This window comes from Artibeus jamaicensis, unplaced genomic scaffold, assembly GCF_021234435.1.
Source record: "Artibeus jamaicensis isolate MK-2021 breed Jamaican fruit bat unplaced genomic scaffold, CSHL_Jam_final contig_2790, whole genome shotgun sequence".
NCBI lineage: Eukaryota > Metazoa > Chordata > Mammalia > Chiroptera > Phyllostomidae > Artibeus > Artibeus jamaicensis.
In genome coordinates this window covers 3,387,251-3,400,165 of record NW_026521616.1, presented here as the reverse complement: position 1 = coordinate 3,400,165, position 12,915 = coordinate 3,387,251, and the positions used below count along the sequence as shown (strand labels likewise).

Here is a 12,915-nt window from a genome sequence, read left to right as displayed (position 1 = left end):
GAAAGAAACAGCAGTTTGTTGTTCCACTTATTCATGCATTTATTGGTTGATTCTTGTATGTGCCCTGACCAGGGATCGAACCCGCAACCTTAGTGCATCAGGATGATGCTCCAAACAACTGAGCTACCTGGCCAGGGCTGTTGTATATTTTTTATTGATTGTTCTAGGGTTTACAGTATACATCTCTGACTTACATCACTACTGTGACCACTAGTCTAATACTAATACCACTTGTCAAGAACTTACAACACTGTGCTTCCATTCCGCCCTTCATTCTTGGTAGCATTTTCATCATGTTTTAATTGTAGCTGTATTATAAACACAATACTTTATTAACTGTTTTTTGCTTTAAACAGATATTGTCTTTTATAGAAATTACAAAATGAGAAAAAATGTCTTTTACATTTTACCCACATACTATTTCTAGTGTTACCCATTACTTTATGCAGATCCAGATTTCCATCTGGTGTTGTCTTCCTTCTGTCTAAAGAATTTCCTTTAACATTTCTTACAGTAAAGGTCTACTGGCAGTGAATCCACTCTGCTTTTGCTTGTCTGGAAGAAGGTTTAATTTGTTAAACCTTCATTTTTGTTAATGTAAACCATTATTTTCTAATGCAGTTTTACAGTGTTACTAATCCCATTAGCATATTGCCCTGGCTGGTGCGGCTCAGTGGATTGAGCACTGCCCTGTGAACTAAAAGGTTGCCAGTTCGATTTCCAGTCAGATTACATGCCTGTGTTGCCGGCCAGGTCTCCAGGTGGGGGCGTGGGAGAAGCAGCCGATTGATGTTTCTTTTGCACATCAATGTTTCTCTTTCTCCCTCCCTTCCCCTCTCTCTCAAAATAAAGAAATAGAAATTTTAAAATATTTATTTATTTTTAGAGGGGAAGGGAAGGAGAGAAGGAGAGAAATATCAATGTATGGTTGCCTCTCGTGAATCCCCCGCTGAGAACTGGCCTGCAACCCAGGCATGAGTGGGAATCAAACCATGATCCTTTGATTGACAGGACTGCACTCAGTCCACTGAGCTACACTAGCCAGGGCAGAAATAAAAATTTTTTTAAAAGAAAATCAAATCCCATCAGTGTATTTTTAAAATTTCAGATAGTGTAATTTTGATCTCTAGAAGCTCTAGTTGAATCTTTAACATCTTTTGTTTCTCTCATTATCTTCATGTGTTTCTTAATATACTCAAGCATAATTACAAGATATTTTTTAGATTAATATTTATTTTTTTATCGTCACCTGAGGACATTCTTACTGATTTTAGAGAGAAACATCAATGCCAGAAAGAAACATGGATCAGTTGCCTACCTCTCCTACATGCCCTGACCAGGGACTAAACTTGCACGCTAGGCATGTGCCCCAACCAGGAATCAAACCTGCAACCTTTTGGTTTATAGGAAGACACTCCAACAAACTGAGCCACACTGGCCAGGGCTACAAGATTTTTTTGATAGTTTCAAACATGCTTTTGTGCTAATCCCACCATCTATTGTTTCTAGGTGTTTCTGTTGATTGATTTTTTTTCCTGGTTATTTCTACTTTGTATGTCATGGTAATTTGAGTGCATTTCTGAGCGCACTCAATTGAAATGCACTCAGATTAGAGCGGTTAGAAATTGTGGATTTTATATAGTTGATTTATGGGATTTGTTATATTCCTTTAAAGGGTACAGTTTAGTAATTTGTGGATTAGTTTGATCCTTTGGAGGCTTGCTTTAACCTTGGTTATGGCCAATTCAGAGCACCTGTTGTCTGAGGCTAATTTACCTACACTAATGAGTTGATAACTTTCTGGGGACTCTGCCCAGTTCCCATGTAGTATAAGGTCTCTCTGCCCTGGCTGGCGGGAACACAAACTTATCAGCTTTATACGAGCTGGGGCAGTTGTTCAGCTCGCTGATCTCGGTCGTTCTTTCTCTGACCTGGGAGGTTTACAGCATACAGATTGGGACTCAGTCAAAAACTGGGGGGGGCTCCCCTTCATGGATCTCCGGAGATCTCTTTTTGTGTACTTTTCTCCTTTTTAGGACTTCTACTCCACAGTGTCTAGCTGCTTTGGCCTCCGGAACTCTAATCTTGGTCTGTTCAATTCAGTGAGACTATGGGCTCTGTTTACCCCCCCCCCGCCGCCCCGTGTTTGCGCTGCAGCGTGGAAACTGCCACTAGTCAGTTTGCTGGGGCTCACTTCATTGTTTCCCTTTTCTCGAGGTCTTAGCTGTGCTGCCTGTTTGCCAGTTTTCTGAAAATATCATTTTATATATCTTGTTTAGTTTTTTAGTTGTTTACAGTGGAAAGGCAGTTTCTGTAGCCCCATTAGTTTTTATTCCCTCTATTACCTTTTCATAGTTTTTTCCTCATCCCTTCTTCTTCCCCTACCCGCCCTGGGATTATATGCTGTAGTTGGTCTTATTTTTAACAGTGTTTTATTGGTGAAATTTACACTTTTCAGTATATTCATAAAATTGCACAGGTTTCACCACTGTCTAGTTCCAGAACATTTCATCAACCCAAGAAGAAACTACCCATTAGCAGTCACTCACTTCCTGTTGTTCCCCATTCCAGCCCCTAGCAACCACTAATCTACTTTCTGTCTCCGGATTTGTCCGTTCTGGCTATTTCATGTAAATGGAATCATATAACACACATGACCTTTTTTGTCTTGCCTCTTTCACTTAGTATGATGTTTGCAAGATTCATATTTTAGCATATATCAATACTTAATTCCTTTTCATAACTGAATAATAGTGTCATGTGGATATACCACATTTTGCGTCTCCATTTGTCAGTTGATAGACATTTGGGTTTTTCCCCCCACTTTTTGAGTATTAGGGATAATGCTGCTGTGAAATTTGTGTACACATTTTTGTGTGGACGTATATTTTCATTTCTTTTGGGTATATATCTATGAGCAGAATTGCTGGGTTACATAGTAACTTTGTTTTAACTTTTTGAGGAACTGCCGACTTTCTTTCCTTTTTGAAGATTTTATTTATTTAGTTTTAGAGAAAGCTGAAGGGAGGGAGAGACAGAGACTGCTGAACAGGCTGCAGCCCAGGCGTGTACTCTCACTGGGAATCAAACCGGAGACCTTTAGTTTTGTGCGATGATGTTCAACCAACTGAGCTATGCTGGTCAGGGCTGCCAGACTGTCTTTCAGACTGGCTTTATCATTTCACATTCCTACCAGTAGTATATGAGAGTTCCATTTTCTCCACATTCTTGATAACACTTGTCACTGTCTTGTAGCCGCTCCAGTGGGTGTTAAGCAGTATCTCCCAGTGGTTTTGATTTATACATACTTCCCTGATGACTTCGAGTTGAAATCTTTCTTGAGAATTAGGGACAGTATAACTAACTGGATTAAGTAGTCTGTGGTCCCTCTGCCCCCCACCCACTGGCTCATCTCTAATGTACTTCTTTCCTACTACCTTCAGATTGTGAATAAGTGGAACACAGCTCTTATCGGCCTTATGACATACTTTCGGGAAGCTGTGGTGAACACCCAGGAGCTCCTGGACTTGCTGGTGAAGTGTGAAAATAAGATCCAGACACGTATCAAGATTGGCCTCAACTCCAAGATGCCGAGTCGGTTCCCCCCTGTTGTGTTCTACACCCCTAAAGAGCTGGGTGGGCTCGGCATGCTCTCCATGGGCCATGTGCTTATCCCCCAGTCTGACCTCAGGTAGGACTTGGTTGGAAATCTTGTTAGACCCTCAGGGCAGGATGTGTTTCTTTACTTTTAGACTTTATTTTTTTCTCTGATCTTGGTCGTGCCCCAAAACAGGTGGTCCAAGCAGACAGACGTAGGTATCACACACTTCCGTTCAGGCATGAGCCATGAGGAAGACCAGCTGATTCCCAACTTGTACCGCTACATACAGCCGTGGGAGAGTGAGTTCATTGATTCTCAGCGGGTCTGGGCTGAGTATGCACTCAAGAGACAAGAGGCCATTGCTCAGAACAGGTGGGCATCTGGGAAGACATGGCAGTCTTATGGGGTTGGGGGTGACCTTTGTGCCCTGTATGACATTTTTTTATGGAAATAAGAAAGTAGGCTCTACATGTGACCATGTTTATCCTTGGTAGGAGGCTTGCTGAACTCTTCGCATGAGCACATACTTGACTTTGATCTTTTTCTTTGGCAGACGACTGACATTAGAAGACCTGGAAGATTCATGGGATCGTGGCATTCCTCGAATCAACACCCTCTTCCAGAAGGACCGGCATACATTGGCTTATGATAAGGGCTGGCGTGTTCGAACTGACTTTAAGCAGTACCAGGTACGTGGAGGGGGTGATGGAGAGATCTTCCTGAATGAAGAGACTCCATGGCCATGCTGGGAACCTGGGGCAATAGGCACCTAGAAGCTTGACTACACTTTTCTTTCCATCTAGGTTTTGAAGCAGAACCCTTTCTGGTGGACACATCAGCGGCATGATGGAAAGCTTTGGAACCTGAACAACTACCGCACAGATATGATCCAGGCCCTGGGTGGTGTGGAAGGCATTCTGGAACACACACTCTTCAAGGGCACATACTTTCCCACCTGGGAGGGGCTTTTCTGGTGAGGATTTTCTTCTCCCTTTACAGTGACCTGTTGCAGCTCTCTGAGCTCATCCCCGGTGTGCCCTTGTTCTACGATGATGTGTTCTAGACAGCCACCCCCAGGAGGTCAGGAGCACTCTGGAAAATAGCACATCACTTTACCTGGTCTCTTCTGCTTCACAGGGAGAAGGCCAGTGGTTTTGAGGAGTCTATGAAGTGGAAGAAGCTAACTAACGCTCAGCGATCGGGCTTGAACCAGATTCCTAACCGTAGATTCACCCTCTGGTGGTCCCCAACCATCAACCGAGCCAATGTGAGTGCGATTGGTAGACTTGGGAGATCAGAAGTGTTTCTTCTAAAAAATAAGTGTTTCTAATTCCTTAATAAGGTCCTGAGACCCATAGTCTCTTGATCTCTAGCGTCACTCTCTTTCTCCCACCAGGTATATGTAGGCTTTCAGGTGCAGCTGGACCTGACAGGTATCTTTATGCATGGCAAGATCCCCACACTGAAGATCTCTCTCATTCAGATCTTCCGAGCTCACTTGTGGCAGAAGATCCATGAGAGCATCGTTATGGACTTGTGTCAGGTGGGCTAGAATTGAGGGCAGAGGAGGCCGTGAAAAGTCAGGTCACCATGCTCTTTTGGGAATGGGAAGTCTACCCTGCAAGCTCTTAGGACAAGTCTCCTATTGTGGTACCAGGTGCCACATTATCTTAAGTTCTATAAGCCTTTATTCTAAGTGGGCTTCCATGGCCATTCATAACCTTTCAACCTTTGCTTCCAGGTGTTTGATCAGGAACTGGATGCACTGGAAATTGAGACAGTACAAAAGGAGACAATCCACCCCCGAAAGTCCTATAAAATGAACTCTTCCTGTGCAGATATCCTACTCTTTGCTTCCTATAAGTGGAATGTTTCCCGGCCTTCATTGCTGGCAGACTCCAAGTAAGTGCCTTATGGCCCAGCCCTAGGCATCCAGGAACCTTAGTTTTCCTGTTCTTCTAGTAGTACTATAGGAATTGTCCCTGCCAGCCTCTTTTCCTAACTCGGAGCCAGTGCTACCCCTGCATCCTCTGGACACCCTTAGCCAAGGGTGCTGATTCTCTGAGGAGTCTTGCTGATTTGGAACAGGCAGAGGGCTTGGTTTTAAGATTTTGATGTAGTGATTGAGAGATGTAGTGGCTGTGTCGGTGGCTTTCTTAGAAGCCTGGATCCTGACCTCTCTCCCCCTCAGGGATGTGATGGACAGCACCACCACTCAGAAGTATTGGATTGACATCCAGTTGCGCTGGGGAGACTATGATTCTCATGACATTGAGCGCTATGCCCGGGCCAAGTTCTTGGACTACACCACAGACAACATGAGTATCTACCCTTCACCCACGGGTGTGCTTATTGCCATTGACCTGGCCTATAACCTGCACAGGTAAGGTGGGGCTCAGAAGCATGTATTTTTCATCAGCCCCACACTTTGACATGCACATGTTTTAGGCCCAGGTGAGAAGAGGTTTGGCTCTTTCCTCTTCTGGGTCACGAACTCTTGCTTCCCTGCCTCTGTGGATATGAACAGACACTTAATCTTCCTCCCCTGTAGAGTTGTGGTTTGCTTTGTTCCTGAGGCTACCAGCCATGTCTAACTTTTCTTGTCTCTTCCGCCTTCACAGCGCCTATGGAAACTGGTTCCCAGGCAGCAAGCCTCTCATACAGCAGGCCATGGCCAAGATCATGAAGGCGAACCCTGCCTTGTATGTGTTACGTGAACGGATTCGCAAGGGGCTGCAGCTCTATTCATCTGAGCCCACTGAGCCTTATCTGTCCTCACAGAACTATGGCGAACTTTTCTCCAACCAGATTATTTGGTTTGTGGATGACACTAATGTCTACAGAGTGACAATTCACAAGGTGGGAAGGGGCACGATCAGTATGGGGTGTGGGACTCTAGATGCCTTTGCGGGGATGACAGGGAAAGTGCGTGCATATTGGAATGAAGGCAGGATGGTTGTGTCTGGGCCGTGCTAAGTAACTGCTTTGATCGTTCTTTAGACCTTTGAAGGGAACTTGACCACCAAGCCCATCAATGGGGCCATCTTCATCTTCAACCCACGCACGGGGCAGCTGTTTCTCAAGATAATCCACACATCTGTGTGGGCTGGACAGAAGCGCTTGGGACAGGTGAGCCGGTTAAAGGACAGAGAAGCTGCAGAAACTTGCCCTTAACTTTGGTAGGTGGTTGGGTGGGTATGTGTGAGCAAAGGAATCTCCTGTTTCCCTCTGAAAGATGGAAGACATCTCGTTTGAACTTTTTCTTTGAATTACTCAACTTGGGAAATATTCTCCTATAGGAGGACCAAGAATGTATGTGGTCTCTGATCACCTGCTAGCTGGTCTCTCTGCTTTCTGAATCTCCTACCTCTAACCTCTCTTGAACAGGGATACCAAAAATCATCTTTCTAAAGGGAACAAGCAATCTTAAAATGCCACTTTCACCAAATTTCTTCTCTACCTCAAAGCCTTTGGTTGCCCCTTACTGCTGAATTAACTCTTCTTTGGCTTCCTAGATGCTTGGTGTTTGACTGGGCTCTCACCTGTCCAGCTACAACTTCTCTTCCTTCATAGCATTTTCCTTTTGCAATTAGTCCAGGATCCTAGTATCCCCAAACCCTGCTGCTCCTCTCCACCTTTGTGGCTTTGCTCATATATCTACAAGAACATCATTCAGTTGTCTCTTACACATCCCCAGCTGGTGACCTGGCCAACAACCCAGGCATGTGCCTGACTGGGAATCAAACTGGTGACCCTTGGGTTCATAGGCCAGCACTCAGTCCATTGAGCCACACCAGCCAGGACTAGCCTTAATTTCTTTTATCTCTGATACAGTGTAGTATAATCAAATGCCGGCTTCTATGAGTTTTCTACAGCCAGCTAGGTTGAAAAACCCTTTTGGGTGAGGCCATTTAGTTTACCTCTGAAGTACCTAACGTTCTGTAGCAGTGCTCAGTAGAAGCATAGTTTAATTATTTTAAGACGAGGACCATCTGTTCTAGTTTACCTGGGAGGGTGGAGACTAAATTTTCATTTCCTTCTCTTGCTTTTTAGTTGGCTAAGTGGAAGACAGCGGAGGAGGTGGCTGCTCTGATCCGCTCGCTCCCTGTGGAGGAGCAGCCTAAGCAGATCATCGTCACCAGGAAGGGCATGCTGGACCCACTGGAGGTGGGAAGTGCGTGAGATGAGGGAAGGAGTGCGGAGACCTGTCGGCTCTGTTTCTGATCCTGGGTTTGATCTTGTCTCAGGTGCACTTGCTGGACTTCCCCAATATCGTGATCAAAGGGTCCGAGCTCCAACTCCCCTTCCAGGCTTGTCTCAAAGTGGAAAAATTTGGGGACCTCATCCTGAAAGCCACCGAGCCCCAGATGGTTCTCTTTAACCTCTATGATGACTGGCTCAAGACTATCTCATCTTACACGGTATGAGGCCACCTCAGGAAGAGGGTCACTTTGAGAGGAGTGGGTGTGAAGCCACGAGAAAATCTTGTGCCTTGCCTTTAACCACAGACCGTGTATGGGGGCCATTTTCACATCTTCAGCCTGTGGACAGCAACTCTGTGCTCTGCCTATCAAGTTGACTGATTCACATTGAGGGGGTAGGGGGTAGCACCTTAGAATTTGAAATCAATTCCTGGGTTCCCTGAAAGAACGGTACAAGGTAGGGGAGGAACATCAAGTGGCTGACCTCCCCCCACACTGCCTCGTGTCTTCCCAGGCTTTCTCCCGCCTCATCTTGATTCTGCGTGCCTTGCACGTGAACAATGACCGGGCGAAGGTGATCCTGAAGCCAGACAAGACCACCATTACAGAGCCGCACCACATCTGGCCCACTCTGACTGACGAGGAGTGGATTAAGGTGGAGGTGCAGCTCAAGGATCTGATCTTGGCTGACTACGGCAAGAAAAACAAGTGAGTGGGGCAGTGGGGAGACAGCTGCAAGACCCAAAAAGGGTGAAGCGAATGGCTCAGTGTGTAGATTCTGGGGTTTTTTGAAACATTTAGGCTCAGACGTTTCTGAAGAAATTGTCCTGGGTGATGCCAGTAGAAGAAAGGAAGGCAGTGTCTTCAAATAATGAAGGAAGGGTCTGTGTTTGGGGGCTTCATGCTGACTTCCGGGCATCGTCTCTCAGCAGAGGCACTGTTGCCACTTTGAGCAGGGTGGTTCTTTATTGTCCATAGGAGACGTTCTAACATCCCCGACCCTGAGGTACCACTGCCAGTGGCGCACACACCCCCTTCTTCCATCTCCTTCCCTGGTACTGTGGGGGCCAAGTGTCCATAGATTTCCAGGTGTCTGGTAGGTCGACTGACAGTACCAGCTCTGAGAACATGTTTTAGGGTTTCTGTTTTCAAAAATGGCTGTGCTAGGGCACTTTTTTTTTTTTTTTTTTTATTTTAGAGAGAGGGGAAGGTGGGGACAAATGGAGAAAAACATCGATGTATGAGAGTTACACATGGATTGGTTGCCTCTTGCACACCCTGTCCAGGGACCTGGCCTGCAACCTCGGCATGTGGCCTGATTGGAAATCCAACCAGCGACCTTTCGGTTCGCAGGCTGGTGCTCAATCTACTGCTGCACACCAGCCATGGCAGTAGGGCACTTTTTATCAAGGAAGAGTGGGAGGTATGGATACTGAGCTGGTTTGAGCGTGGCTGAAAGGTGCATGTGCATAGGGCCATTCTAGGGTTTGATGATTCTTACCAATATTAGTGTCTCTCCACTTCGCAACTCCTGTACAAGTGTCCCTCGAGGACTGTCCGGGATAACATGGGCTCCCCAGTACTACCAAGTGACATTCTTGCCATTGAGGCATAAGTGACCAAGGGGAAGGGATCATTGTGGTATCACCTACACTGTCTCCACAGTGTGAATGTGGCGTCACTGACACAGTCGGAAATTCGAGACATCATCTTGGGAATGGAGATCTCAGCACCCTCACAGCAGCGGCAGCAGATCGCCGAGATTGAGAAACAGACCAAGGAGCAGTCCCAGCTGACTGCCACGCAGACGCGCACCGTCAACAAGCACGGGGATGAGATCATCACCTCCACCACCAGCAACTACGAGACCCAGACCTTTTCATCTAAAACCGAATGGAGGGTCAGGTACTTTTAAGGGGGGAGCGGGGTGGGGGTGGAAGGGCCTGCTAGTGCTACCTGAGGTGCTCGGGTTGAGAAGGGCTGATACCCCTTTCTGTTTTTAGGGCCATCTCGGCTGCTAATCTGCACCTAAGGACCAATCACATCTATGTTTCATCTGACGACATCAAGGAGACTGGTTACACCTATATCCTTCCCAAGAATGTGCTTAAGAAGTTCATCTGCATATCTGACCTTCGGGCTCAGGTGAGTGTGTTCAACTAGGCCATGATGTGTGCCCAAACATTTTATGTATCTAAAGCTCACCTAGGGTTTCTGGAACTGGAGGCTGGTATCAGGATGCATAGATAAGTAAATGTACAAGGATAGCCAAAGCAGCAAGGAAGGGTTTGGCCCCACCAGATATCAAAACATTATTTAGTTACGGCAATTAAGAGAATAGTATACAGTCAAACAGATTCATGTGTATATAATAAATATGGTAAATCAAGTCTGTAGGGTTAAGGATGCCTTATAATAAAACAGTTAAGAAAAAGAAATCTAGATCCCTACCTCACAATATTTACAAAAATTAAATCCAGGTGGAATAAAGAGCTAAATGTAAAATACTAAATAAACTAGAGTATTAGAAGAAAATACTTATTACCTTAGTTTTGGGATAGCCTTCTTAAAGAAGATAAAAAGCACAAAACCAAAGTCAAAATGAATGACTGGCCCTGGCTGAGTGGCCGAGTTGGTTGTAGTGTTGTCCTGTACACCAAGAAGGTTGTGGGTTTGACTCCCAGTCGGGATGCCTGCAGGAGGCAACTGGTCAGTGTTTCTTCCTAAAATCAATAAAGTCCTTGGGCGAAGGTTTTTTTTTAAAGATTTTTCTTTATTTTTAGATAGAGGAAGGGAGGGTGAAGGAAAGGGAGAGAAACATCAGTGTGGTTTCCTCTCTCACACACCCCCTGCTGGGGACCTGGCCCGCAACCCAGGCATGTGTCCTGACTGGGAGTCCAACTGGCAACCCTGTGGTTTGCAGGTCGGTGCTCAGTCCACTGAGCCACACCAGCCAGGGCCTGGGCTGAAGATTTTTAAAAAGTTGAATGACTTGTGTGTGACAAGGGTTACCACAAAAGATAAACTGAAAATGGAAAGAAAATATTTGCATAACTCTCCCATTAGAACAGGGAATTTTCAAAAGTTGGTTTTTTAAAAAGGATAACTGTAGAAGAATAGGCAAAGAATATGAATAGTTCAGAAAAGGAACTGCAGATGCCAAATACGATGTGGAAAGATGCTCACCTTTACTAGTAGTCAGGGCAGTTCATGTGTTATAAAACACCATATATGGCCTCTGCTTGGTGAATTTAGAAAGACTTACTAACCTGTGTGGGTGTTAATTGGGTGTTAATAGGAACACAGGTCCTCTTAACTTTGTTGATGGCAGTGTTAAATTTAAAATACCACCTAGAGTTGGTTTTAAAGGTGTGTTCCTAAGTTGTGCAGTTGCGTGCTCATTTGTTTATGGATAGTATTACGTCAACTGGGGAGTGGGAGAAGGTACAGAGAATAAGTAGCATAGACAGTGGGGAGAAAACAGACGGGGAGGGCAAGAGTAGTGTAGGAAATGTAGAAGCCAAAGAACTTATGACACATGGACACAAACTAAAGGGGGGGAATATGGGGGACAGGGTGTGCAGGGTGGAAGGGAATGGAAGTGGGGAAATGGGACAACTGTACTGGCATAATCAATAAAATATATTGTAAAATAATAATAATAATCAACTGGGGAGCATGTGAGCAGTGCAGATTCCTGGGCCCCACTCAAGAGATTCCTATGTGGTAAGTCTGAGACAAGGTCTGTGTTTAATGTTGACACAGATACCCCAGGCGGTTCTGAGGTGGTAGACTGTGACTGCATTTTGAGAAACTCTGCCCTTGTTCTTGGGGAAGGGAAGCACACACGGGGCTAACAGCCCAGAGTCTAGGCTGGTACTAAGAATAATTTTGGTTCTTGACCTCCTTATCTACAGATTGCAGGATACCTGTATGGGGTGAGCCCCCCGGATAACCCTCAGGTGAAGGAGATCCGCTGCATCGTAATGGTTCCACAGTGGGGCACCCACCAGACCGTACACCTGCCTAGCCAGCTGCCCCAGCATGAGTACCTCAAGGTCAGTGGGGGTGTGGGAGAACGGGGGCTTTCTGCTCTCGGGGGCGGGGGAGGGCAGGCACGCACATTGTTCTCATCCGTGGGATTCCTGTCTGCAGATGGGGCTGTAAATAGTTGTTCACTGCTCTTGCCTGTAGGAGATGGAACCCTTGGGTTGGATCCACACTCAGCCCAATGAGTCCCCCCAGCTGTCACCCCAGGATGTCACCACCCATGCCAAGATCATGGCTGACAACCCATCTTGGGATGGCGAGAAAACCATCATCATCACCTGCAGGTGGGCCTGAGGCCCCTTGGGAGGAAGCGTGGTGGGATCAGCACTGCAGGCCAGGGAACAGAATGGTGGCCTAAGCTCTGACCTCATCCTCATCCCTCTTTTAGCTTCACACCAGGCTCCTGCACGCTGACAGCCTACAAGCTGACGCCCAGTGGCTACGAATGGGGCCGCCAGAACACAGACAAGGGCAACAACCCCAAGGGCTACCTACCTTCACACTATGAGAGGGTCCAGATGCTGCTGTCGGACCGCTTCCTCGGCTTCTTTATGGTCCCTGCCCAGTCCTCGTGGAACTACAACTTCATGGGTGAGTGGGGAAGCACTGGAAAGTGGGGATGGGGTTAGGCCATCATCCTTGGCGCTTGGGCCCTGGCTGTTTTGGAGGTGGCCCTTTGTGACACTGGATGTTTTCATCTACCCCAAGGTGTGCGGCATGATCCCAACATGAAGTATGAGCTGCAGCTGGCAAACCCCAAGGAGTTCTACCACGAGGTTCACAGGCCCTCCCACTTCCTCAACTTCGCCCTCCTGCAGGAGGGCGAGGTCTACTCCGCCGACCGGGAGGACCTCTACGCCTAGTTGTTCCCTCACCTTCTCCTGCCTGACTCCCCAAAGACTCTGGAGCCTTCTAACCCCACAGACAAGCTGGTGACATTCAGCAGCTTGGCCCCTTTCCCTGTGTTTTGTGCTTGTTGTATTGTTGACCTGGTGGCTTGTAATCCTGAACAGAGTATAATAAATTTTGTATAAATTGGAGTTTTTGAGGTTTTTTTCCCCC

The 12,915-nt window shown here is 46.4% G+C and overlaps 1 protein-coding gene across 1 annotated transcript in view; it reads left to right on the top strand.

The window, feature by feature from the left end:
- PRPF8 (pre-mRNA processing factor 8) overlaps positions 1-12,893 on the top strand; it is a 33,061-nt gene extending 20,168 nt beyond the window's left edge. The window contains exons 25-43 of the mRNA XM_037133698.2: positions 3,444-3,691; positions 3,794-3,973; positions 4,155-4,290; positions 4,405-4,574; positions 4,739-4,868; positions 4,998-5,144; positions 5,343-5,503; positions 5,793-5,984; positions 6,223-6,460; positions 6,602-6,730; positions 7,655-7,768; positions 7,849-8,022; positions 8,318-8,511; positions 9,469-9,708; positions 9,807-9,948; positions 11,721-11,861; positions 11,998-12,137; positions 12,242-12,444; positions 12,562-12,893. Coding sequence (XP_036989593.2) covers positions 3,444-3,691; positions 3,794-3,973; positions 4,155-4,290; positions 4,405-4,574; positions 4,739-4,868; positions 4,998-5,144; positions 5,343-5,503; positions 5,793-5,984; positions 6,223-6,460; positions 6,602-6,730; positions 7,655-7,768; positions 7,849-8,022; positions 8,318-8,511; positions 9,469-9,708; positions 9,807-9,948; positions 11,721-11,861; positions 11,998-12,137; positions 12,242-12,444; positions 12,562-12,716 — 3,234 coding nt within the window. The 3' untranslated portion in view covers positions 12,717-12,893. The remainder of the gene's footprint in view (positions 1-3,443; positions 3,692-3,793; positions 3,974-4,154; positions 4,291-4,404; positions 4,575-4,738; positions 4,869-4,997; positions 5,145-5,342; positions 5,504-5,792; positions 5,985-6,222; positions 6,461-6,601; positions 6,731-7,654; positions 7,769-7,848; positions 8,023-8,317; positions 8,512-9,468; positions 9,709-9,806; positions 9,949-11,720; positions 11,862-11,997; positions 12,138-12,241; positions 12,445-12,561) is intronic.
- The last annotated feature ends 22 nt before the right edge of the window (positions 12,894-12,915 follow it).